The 10,634-nt window shown below is 39.5% G+C and overlaps 2 protein-coding genes across 2 annotated transcripts; both read right to left on the bottom strand.

Moving 5' to 3' along the window:
* Positions 1 to 371: 371 nt before the first annotated feature.
* Positions 372 to 4,204, bottom strand: ing4 (inhibitor of growth family, member 4). The gene is made up of 8 exons (XM_076109474.1): positions 4,115 to 4,204; positions 3,579 to 3,650; positions 2,962 to 3,128; positions 2,740 to 2,854; positions 2,515 to 2,626; positions 2,253 to 2,397; positions 854 to 915; positions 372 to 731 (listed from the first exon to the last, which is right to left on the bottom strand). Exons 1-8 carry the CDS (start codon positions 4,149 to 4,151, stop codon positions 692 to 694), a joined length of 750 nt encoding a protein of 249 aa, XP_075965589.1. The 5' UTR covers positions 4,152 to 4,204; the 3' UTR covers positions 372 to 691.
* A 554-nt stretch (positions 4,205 to 4,758) lies between these two features.
* nop2 (NOP2 nucleolar protein homolog (yeast)) lies at positions 4,759 to 10,606 on the bottom strand. Its single transcript, XM_076109046.1, has 16 exons — positions 10,456 to 10,606; positions 9,644 to 9,771; positions 9,487 to 9,532; positions 9,346 to 9,407; positions 8,886 to 9,196; positions 8,357 to 8,585; positions 8,068 to 8,267; positions 7,846 to 7,935; positions 7,437 to 7,524; positions 7,194 to 7,334; positions 6,548 to 6,687; positions 6,362 to 6,451; positions 6,140 to 6,262; positions 5,940 to 6,037; positions 5,706 to 5,842; positions 4,759 to 5,614 (listed from the first exon to the last, which is right to left on the bottom strand). The coding sequence occupies exons 2-16, from the start codon at positions 9,747 to 9,749 to the stop codon at positions 5,076 to 5,078; spliced, it is 2,400 nt and encodes a 799-aa protein (XP_075965161.1). The 5' UTR covers positions 9,750 to 9,771; positions 10,456 to 10,606; the 3' UTR covers positions 4,759 to 5,075.
* Between the last annotated feature and the right edge of the window lie 28 nt (positions 10,607 to 10,634).

The raw sequence follows: 10,634 nt of genomic DNA, 5'->3' as shown, positions 1-10,634 counted from the left end.
TTTTTGAGGTAGTAGCTGTATTCAAATGATTGACAACACAATCACCCTCTCTCCATTGTACCAATGTTTCAGCTACAGAAATGACAATATTTTTCACAAAATGTCTTACTTTCTATACAGCACTCAATCAAATGTTAAAATGAAATGGTTCAACTCACTACCCACAGGTGACTAATACTGTCGGGATGCAGCATTTGTCCCTGTGTTCTTTTGCCCTCTCCTTATACTTAAAACATAAAACTAGTGTTTCAAGGCTAAGCACAAGAAACTAACTATACAACAAAGCAAAAAAAGTATCCATGGCCTAACTGTTTTTTAGAGAAAATGTTGTAGTACATATGAATATAGTATTAAGTATTGTGACAACTTGGAACTGTTAAACCACTGGGGGCAGTTGTAGTGTTTATTATTCACTCGTGAAACAAAATGTAAAAAAAGAAATCACAATAAGAGCACCAAAAGTAACTGGAAAAAAAACATGTTAACTGTTTAAAAAAACAAATTTTAAATACATTTGTAACCACTTGGCTCTTTAACACACACCGCATCAGACCAAGGCAAATTACATAAACCAAAAGAAAAAGCACCAAATGTTAAGGAAGATGAGAAACAAAATGTCTAGTAACTAATGAAGAAATATTCTTCTCATTTTCCATCTGATCTGTGTCCGTGATTTTATTTCCAGGTGTTTTTATTTTCTCTTTCTGTCTTGAGAGCATCGTGGACAATACCTGCATAGAAAGAAGAAAATGCCGAGCAAAAAAACAATTTAGTTGACTTGAATGAGTAACAATTCACACTTTTTTCAGATGCATTGAAAACAGGACGGTACATTACGGCCCGGGTTTCTTACCATTTGCCTCTTGGTTTGGTTGTCAGGCCCACGCATGCAAAATGGAACCACTCGATGGAGCACTGGAGTAAAGACAAAAATTATATTCTTCTGTTAAGTATTCCTGCAAATGGAGCACTTAGTCGAGACAAGACGATTCAAAACACAAGATCAAAAGCAGAATCCATCTTTTCAAAAAGAGACATCTCGTACAGTGTGTGTAGTTAGTCATCTGTGACCTTCTCTACAGAGCAAGACTCCGAAGCATCTTTGTGGTTCACATCTAGGAATATATATATATATATATATATATATAGATGGGGAATGATGTACTTGTACTTTATGTACAATAACAAATTACTTTTTTTTTGCAATATTCTTATTTAATCTTCTGAATTTCAGGCCTGTACTATAAAAGTGCCTTGTTGTTGACCTTTGCGATATTTGAATGGTATTTAATATTAATGTTATTTAAATAGAAAGAAACATTAATCTTTGTTGTTTGGAAAGGTCATTCGAATTACACGTCTTCTGAACGGAATAAATACATCGTCTGTGTAATCAGATGTAATGTTTGTTGAAAAAAAAGGTATTTGAGCACATATTTGTACAAAAACTGCATGTTTCTTTTTCTTGTAACATGTCATTATTTTGATGAATACAGGCAATGCAACTCATCAGCAATAGAGAAAGCGGATATAGAATCCACAAGGTACAAAACAACATAGAAAACCATGATGTGTTAAGACAGTCAACCATTAACTGTCTCTAATTCTTGTCTTTTGACAAATGTTTGTATTTATTTAACACTTTCTTTGTAGGTATTTTTGTCTGTTCTGGAACCACGTTATGAGCTCTTTTCTGTCCTCTTTTGTTGCCTGTTTGATTCTGTTTATTTTCTTTATACCTTCGGGTTCAGTCCACAACATCACACACAACCAAAATATACACGAACACGTTCCACTTTGTTCGCCTCCACCTCTTCTGTAAGTGCAACTGATGCAATGCATTATTTATCCACAAAATTAAAGTAAAGTGCAATGTCAGCGTTCTTTGTGTAATGTTTAGCCCACATGCTTTTAAATATTTCAACCTAATCCTTTACAATATTAAGTCCTACCCAGGGATGCATCGATCTGAACTTTTTCAGTCCAGATACTGATATTGATACCTGGCCTTTTGGGTATCGGCCGATACCGAGTACCAATCCGATACCAGTGTGTAATTAATTAGCTGCATCCATCATCCACCATTGTGTGGAAGAGACTGGGGTCACTTTCATGTGTAAGGCAACATCAGGACTGATGTCAGTATCGCGGCCTCTCTAGACCCAAAGTCTTGTTTAATGCAGAAAGATTTGGGGAAATTACAATCTCAAAGGTACTTTATGTGACCCCTGAGACTGAAAAACCAAACTCACATCAGTGTTGTCACAGCCGATCATCTCTCCGTAGGAGACCTGATGACACAGACAGTAGGTGGGTTCGTTGGGGTCCACAGGCATGTCCAGCACATCAGATGGATGCACATTCCCAAAGTTGGTGGCAGGGCTGTTGAATTCTCCTCTGATGGTGGGAGGAAAGTATTGAAAGTGAGAAAGGGAATACGATCATAAAACTAAAATTACAAAAATAAAGTAAACACATGGTCATCACAAGCTGGAAATGAGACACCCAACGTACGGTTGAAGGAGTTTGACTTTCTTCTGTGCAGTCTTAGGACTGCTATCTTCATCTGAGCTCTTCACTTTAGACCTTGTTTTAGCGGTCTTCTTTTCCTTCTGTCTGGTTTCAACTGGAATTACAAAAAAACACATCATTATTCCACGAAATTTGGTTTTCGTTACCCTGACAGTCCTCTGTGCAAAAACATAGAGGAGATATCAAGCCAATATAGTGGACACACACCTTTCTTCCCCTTGCTGGAGGTGGAATCATAGTCCGTGCTCTCGATCTGCTTTTCCTTCAGGTCGGCCTCAAACCGAGCCAGGTCGGTGTCAAGACGTCTGATGTGTTTGTCGACCTGCAGAGAATAGAATTTCAGCAGACTGATTGTGGCATGGTGGGTCTATCTCTATCTCATATTACCTACAGATGTATGGATATTATGTCTATATCTAGGAAACTAACCATCTCATAGGTCTGCATGGCCAGTTGCACTTTATCATCTCCAAACTCCTTGCATTTACTGTAAGACTGCTGAATCTGCCTCAGTATGGACAGCTTTTGTTCAGAGGAAAGAGTCCGTGCATTGGCTGTGTACTCTTTAGCTAGAGAGTCTATCTGTCCCTTTAGATCTGGAAGAGAGACAAGGAAAACTAAGTAAAACATCTAAAACAACATTGCAACCGTTAAGTCAAAATTACCAATGGGATAAAACAAATATTTTAATTAAAATTAAAAAGAAAAATCAAATATACAAATAATAATTGCATTGCCAATTTACTTAAATCTTAAGTGTCTGTTTTATTGTTTAGCATGCATAAACAGCTTATGTTGAGCAGTACATAGAAGTAGCAAGGTTACTGGCTAGAATATTATATTCCTATAATTATCTTTGGACCCTGCAGTCTCCCCTTAGGATCCTTTTGGGGACCCCGACCCATAGGTTGGGAACCACGGCACAGCTCACATTGTTCAATCATTAGACATTGAGGCGGCGTAGTGTGCTGTAACAGGTCTCTTTAACATTACAGCTGACATTCAGAGTTATAATCCACAGTTATTAGACAGGTCATTGTTCTCACCTTCTGTGCGCTGATCTAGATCTCTCATCAAATTGAAGTTTCTCTGCAACTCGAAGGGCAAGTTTTCGATGCCTGGTGTCGTGAAGAAGGAGACAACAAACTGTTAAATCAGTGCGATCAACATGAAACTATAACATTGATGCAAGCAGGATAGCTAGCGTAATCATGTGTTAATCAATGCGCCGGCTACCATTAACGTTAGCGCTTGAACTAACATTGAAACATATTGCAGAAACATTTATTTGCTTGTTTAATTAATTCAAATATAAAGGTCAGCACGGCAGGGGGCTCGTTACAGTACGTTGTGTTGTGTAATCTCAAACTGCATCCCTTTTAGCTATGGTGAGAAGCGTTAACGGCTACCCCAGCAAATAGACCGAGCCTAAACCCGCTGACCGTTATGAAACGGTTATATCGGTTGATTCCGCACGAGGATTGTGCAGGAGCTGCATCGCACAACCAAAGACAAACTATAAAGCGAGCTAAGTAGGATGAAATGTTTTTTTCAGCATTAAAACGCATAATAAACAGCTTACTGTCCAAATAATGCTCCAAATACATCCCCGCCGCCATCTTAGAAAATGTAAACAACACAGCTTCCGGTCCGAAATGGACCGATCTGATTGGCTGCTTCCACAGACTGCCGATATAAATTTGTCAAAGAAAAACTATATAAATTGAATAAATACTATCTTACATATGGCAAGACTCTTTAGCATATTTAAGATGGACAGGATTCAAGATATTTACAGTCTATTATGACCCAGTCAAAACTTTAATTTCAAGAATATCCAAAGTATTCTGATTTATTACAATAAAGCACTGACTTCTATTGAGAATCGGATTACATTTTCAATATCTGACATGGTAGGACTTTTTACATTAGGACTAGTCAGAACCTAAATTCAAGATAGCTTGAAAGAGAGTTCTGAATACTCGTAATTTCAATTGTAGATATCCGAAACTGGAATTGTGGCTAACCAAAACTAAATCCACAGGTCAAACTACATTTGTAGATGTCTAATATGTAAAGAGAGATAGTCAAGCTATTAAATGCTCAAAGTGTTCCTGCTAACTGACTTGAACACTGAGCTATACCCATTAAGTGACCAGATGATCTTGATGTAGCAGAAAGACGGTGAAACTTCCAACTGATGAATCAAAACAAGTGACGATGAAGGTATCTTAAAAGATTTATTATGTTTCACAGATTCATAGATTGATGGATGTTGTCCCACCCTGCGATTAAATCAACAGAGAAACACTATGAATATTCTGGAATACATATAAAAAAAAAAGGGAGGACCCAACTTAAGTGAGAGCATCATGAACCAGTCTAAGTCACCTGACATGGGCCTTACAAATAACATCTGGCTGACACATACAGTACAGTGTAGTACAGCACGCACATGTGTTAGGTGAAGGGATCTGGGTCTACAGGGAAGCTCTACAAAGTTTTTACATAATCTGGTACAAGTTATCACGCTGCACACGCCGTCATTCTCCGCCTTTTTTCCCCAACATGTGCGTCAACTTTCTGAATTTATTCTTTCCCATTCTGTCTGTTGCCTTCATGGGTGATTTTCTGTTTTTGCCCTTTTTCTCAAATCTGCTCCCCTCCTTTTTGTCAGCCTTTGATGCTTCCGTGTCATCAGCTGTCTTCACCGCAGGCTTCTTGGCCTCCTCTGCCCCTTGCACAGTCTCTCCATCCATCTTGGCAATCTTTGCCTTTTTTGGTCCAGCAGGTGAGTCCTTCTTGCCCTTTGACTTGATGTTTGCTGTTTTTGGTCCAGCAGGTGAGTCCTTCTTGCCCTTTGACTTGATGTTTGCGGTTTTTGGTCCAGCAGGTGAGTCCTTCTTGCCTTTTGGCTTGATGTTTGTGGGTTTCTTGGCTGCTGTTCCATTGGCTTGGGGTTTTCCCTTTAAGTGACCTGCCTTGCCGGGGACAATCTTCTTTGTCTTGCCACTTTTGGATGGTTTCTCTTTCGGAGAAGTTGTCACAGCTGTTGCCTCAGGAGCATCTGCATTTTCTTCTTCTACATAAACAACAGACAGAGGATGAGTTCATGTTTAACATGTTAACTAACATGATGAAAGTTGGCAAGTGCTCTTAAGAGAAAGACTTACCTTTTCCTGCCATCGCTGTTGGAACTACATTGGAGAATTTCTTCAGCTTGGCCACAAAGAACCCATCCATATTGTGGGAATGAGGGTAAAATCGGCGAGACAGTCGCATAGAAGGATGGAATCTATGTTCTTTGAACCTGAAACAATGGAAAAACAAATTTAGTGTTGAAGATCCGAGTACCTGCCTTTCAATAACTCAACCATTAAGAGAGAACACAAGTTTATCGTATTTACCTGGTGAAGCCTTCCTTGCCAAAGTCAAGTCCAATGGGAACTAATTTGACATTTCTTTTCTTTAAAGCGTAGTCCACCACCCATTCATTCTCCTCCACCTGGTGGAACACATTTTGATCAGTACCCAAACCTCTTTTCTAAATACTCACATATAACATGTAAACCTCAGAATAGATTAGCTGCCTGTACAGTGCACATACCATTATTGAACATGTGCAGTAGACCAGATATCCTCCTGAAGTGGACTCGGCATTGATAGAGTCAATGGCAGACAGAATCAGTTCTTTCTGCAGGTGAGCAGCTCGCTGGATGTCGGACTCGTCCTAATAGGAGGGTGGAAGAAAAAAACAACAACGATTAAACACTGTTAAAACCAAAAGAATATGTTTGAGTGCAGGCGTAAACAGTGAACGGTGTTTCACCTTGCTGGTCTTCACAGCTGGATCTTTAGCGATGACTCCTGTGCCTGAGCACGGAGCATCAAGCAGCACTCTGTCAAACCCACTCATCACCTGTGGGCAAAACGTTTTCAACAAGTTAGCACACGTTATAAAACTCTCGGGGTAAACCACAGAGATTATGTTTTTCTACAGATGTATGAACGTCACCTTTGGGAACTGCCTTCCATCATAGTTGCAGATGACAGTGTTGGTGACCCCCAGACGGTGGACGTTGCCCACAACACTCTTCAATCTGTCAGCGTTGGCGTCGTTAGCCACGATCATCCCAGTGTTTCTCATCAGCTGAGCTGAGGGTGGAACGTTCACGAATGTCGTTAAACAGATTTAACTTGCATGGGACAAGAGTTTGCATTTGTCTACATTACAGCTGAAACAAAAGCTATTGTGATTGTTTCCGCTGTTTGTTAAGCAAAAATGCTTTTTTACAAATATGGGAGTAAACTGAATATCTTTGGGTTTTTGATGCTGGTTGAATATAAAAAAATGAAATAAAAAGGAACAGTGTGTAGCATTAAGGGGGCTCTATTGTCAGAAACGTAATCTAAACTTAATAATCATTTTTAGTTGGTTGCAATCTGCAACCTCACCGCTAGATGCTCTCAATACTACACACTGCTCCTTTGAATATGTCATGTTGCGTTCTAGTCAATTAAAAAGTAACAAATCCAAAAAAATAAATCAGCAGATTAAACCTTGATGAAAATAATCATTAGCTGCAGCCCTAGTCCACATTAAACCATTTGAAACGCCTTATAAAATGAGTATAACAATGTATAACTGCAGCACGTCTTACCAATATAGGTGGTCTTGCCTCCTGGAGCTGCGCTCATGTCCAACACTAACTCTCCCTCCTGTGGAGAGAGCGCCATGACGGGCAGAAAACTGGAGGCTCCTTGCAGCATGTACTGACCAGACAGATACTCTGGGGTTGCACCTGTTTTAAAACACGGAACGAATTACAATTAAAGCTTGTGTGGTTACAGTCGGCCTCAGATGATCTCCACCAAATTGTTGATGTGAATGTGCTGAAACGTACCAACAGGCACTGAGGAGTCATAGATGACCAAACCAACTTTAGACCATTTTCCCAGTGGATCAAGGTTCACTCCTCTGTTGATCAAGGCCTAAAACAAGGAAAAACACAGTTTACCAAATGAGGACTTGAAGGCAGCATTTGACACGAGACACATTAGTCATTTGATGAGGGGGTTCATTTCTGACATACTGAAAACTAAAGCCAAACAATCAACATTCGTATATATTTTAATCTTCCATTTATTTCTGCCACTTGTTTTTCTACTCCAAGTGGAGTTTTTGTTTGGCTAACTGCAGAACTCGCATATTGTTATTTCCTTGACCTAAAGTGCTGTTAAATCCTTAAACAAATCAATTATATTACTACTTTATTTTTGCTTTGAAGAATCTCTCCCACCCCGAGCAGTTACCTGAGCGAGATCCCTCCTCCTTGTTTTCAGTGTGTTGGTCCGAATAGTGACGGGTCTCTGAATTTCATTGGCCTCAAGGAAATCAACCAGCTGTAGGCAAGAAAGAGGTGAAAAAAACTTTACAGTCAAGAAATAATTTCACTCAACACACATTCTCAATCATGTTTTGACAACATGTTCAAACTATGAGAAGAACATCACAATGTCTGAGAGATCACCCACCTCTGAGAGAGGGAAGAGGTCCATTAATTTCTCAAGGAGGAAGTGGTTGTAGCTGTAATAAGTACAGAGATCCTTCTTCAGAAGAGAGATGTACTCTGATCTGTCTTTGCCCTCTTCCCTTTTTGAAGAGAAATTACAAAGGACATCGATGTTGTCCTTAATTCTTTGATAGATTGTCTTCAGGTCCAGGGGAAGGATGCCTGACAACGCAGAAAAGAAAAATATTTAGAACTCGTTTTCTGCTTTTAAAAGAGAAGAATCTTTTTGGAAAGAATTGTAAGTCACTCACCTTCCTTCTCACTTTCCTCGGCACCAGGTAGCCTAAATGTATCCATTTCATCCATGTTGGCTTGTACGGTGTCTTCCTCGTCCGTGTCAGCATCTGATTTCTTTTTCTCTTTACCACCATCTTCCTCATCATCATCATCATCATCATCATCATCATCATCATCGCTCTCTAGACCCATGGTTTCTTTCAGCTTTTTCGCTTTCTTGGCTGCACGCTCAATGGGAAGAAGCTAAATGTGGAAAAAAAACAAACAAGGAAAGTTGTCACTAAATCAAATTAACTGTGTTTACCACATTAACCAGCCAACACACTCCCGGATTATGTTGCCACACCTAATGACACAATATATCAACCGTGAAGTGGGAGGACGTTTTAAGTCAATTAGGGATTGTATGGGCAAATTAGCAGTTTTGGCCAATAATTCAATTTAAACAACTGAATCACAATTGTAGTCAATTTTTGAGTCTTAAATACGGAGAAACACAACAGAGTGGTGGCTGGCAAAAAGTTAAAGAACAATTTGACTTACTTCCTCTTCATCACTGTCTTCTTCCACTGCTTCCTCACCACTGCTGTCATCAAGCGCACCATAGTCGTCAACCATTTCATCTTCATCGTCATCCTCCTCCTTATCATCCTCCTTCACTTCTTTAATTCCTAATTTGGCACCCTTCTTTCCTTGGTCCTTTCCTCCCTTCTTCGTTTGTTCCTGCTGCTCCTCCTCCTCCTCGTCTTCTTCTTCCTCCCAGTGCTCATCACTGTCATCATCGCCTTCAGGTTCATCTATTTTTCTCTTCCTCGTTGTTGGTTTCAACCATTTACTGTTCTCATCAGTGAATCCTTTAGGATGAAAAGAAACAGATAATAAATACCACGCATTTAAAAATTAACTTTAGCAATAGTTCAAAGGCACATCAGTTGAAAGTCAAACACAGTTAATAGTTTCCTTCTATCCACAAACACTGATGTGCAAACACTGATGTGGATACCTTTCTTGGGCGGTTCCTCAGCAGCATCTTTAGGCTTTTTTTTCAGGACTCTTTTTGCAGCTCTGTAAAGTTACAATATGAATGAGTAACTTGTAAACAGAGTAATGTTATTTTAGGTTGTATAATCAGTCATCTTCTTACCTTTTCCTGCCTCTACTTGACAAGCGTTTTGATAGTGCCGTTTCCTCTGCAAACAGAAAAGACACACTTGATGCAGTCAGCAAAAACAAGTGCTTCTAAACTTTATGGTGTAGATTTCCAGAGTTAATATGCATCTTTATAAATAGCTGATAATCACCATCAGGTATAAACTTGGCCAACTCAGTCTCTGCTCCTTTCTGCTTCCTGGATTTTCTTCCTGGCCCTCTCTTCACCGTGTTGGTGGGATCCAACTTACGACCCATGACTCCAAGCTAGACAGACACTCTGAAAAGGACAGGAAAATAGTGTTTCATTATTTACAGTGAAATCAGGATATATGAGCTCACCCATGATCATTTCTTCAAACAAAGATATTGTGGTCTTTGGTAGAAGACAGCGGCAGCCATTGGAGGAAGCAGAAGTCAGCTTATTATGTCAAAAAATGTCAAACAGAGAAACTGTCAAAAACTGTAACCTTATCTTAAGTAATTTAAATTAATCTATGGTGACTGAGCTCTGGGGGAAACAGGCCTGCAGACCAACTGTATGACATGAAGTCACTTGTGATAATTATTATTATTATTATTATGTAAGACAAACACTTCGATGGGTATCTAATTTAAAAGTGATCAAGGAGCAGGCCAGATGCAGTCTCACATGTGACTCAGTTCACCATACACATTTTTTTGTACTTTCTACAGATGGTATTTTATATGGATTCAAAAATCACATTCCTGGAGACATACGTACCCTAAATGTTAAATTATGAATGCGTTCAAACGCTTTTCTTTAACAGTGACATAGTACTGATAAAATAAGCTGTAATGACCAGCCAGACATAGAACATTAACGTGAGTTGACCCAACTCCGCATGTCGTGTTTGCAAGTTAAAATTACGATCTCAGTTATTAACACTGACCGACTGAGTGTTTACATAATTATCTCAGAAACAATTCTCCACAAACTCACCGGTGAATCTGTTCCTCTTGATCAAGCTTCTGCTCGTACGCTGTAAGATTAAAATACCCACACGTGAATTTTCCCTCAACACGTTGTGGAAGAACATCCGGCGCACATGAGTGAGGTCATGACGGTGTCGACGGCGCCGCTGGTGGTCTGGGCGCGCGCTTGCACAAATAAAAACATTT

The sequence above is a fragment of the Anarhichas minor genome, unplaced genomic scaffold (assembly GCF_050575085.1).
Source record: "Anarhichas minor isolate MPS153535 unplaced genomic scaffold, ASM5057508v1 ptg000041l, whole genome shotgun sequence".
Classification (NCBI taxonomy): Eukaryota; Metazoa; Chordata; class Actinopteri; order Perciformes; family Anarhichadidae; genus Anarhichas; species Anarhichas minor.
The sequence above is the reverse complement of the archived record's forward strand: the minus strand, read 5'-3'. Positions and strand labels throughout refer to the sequence as shown.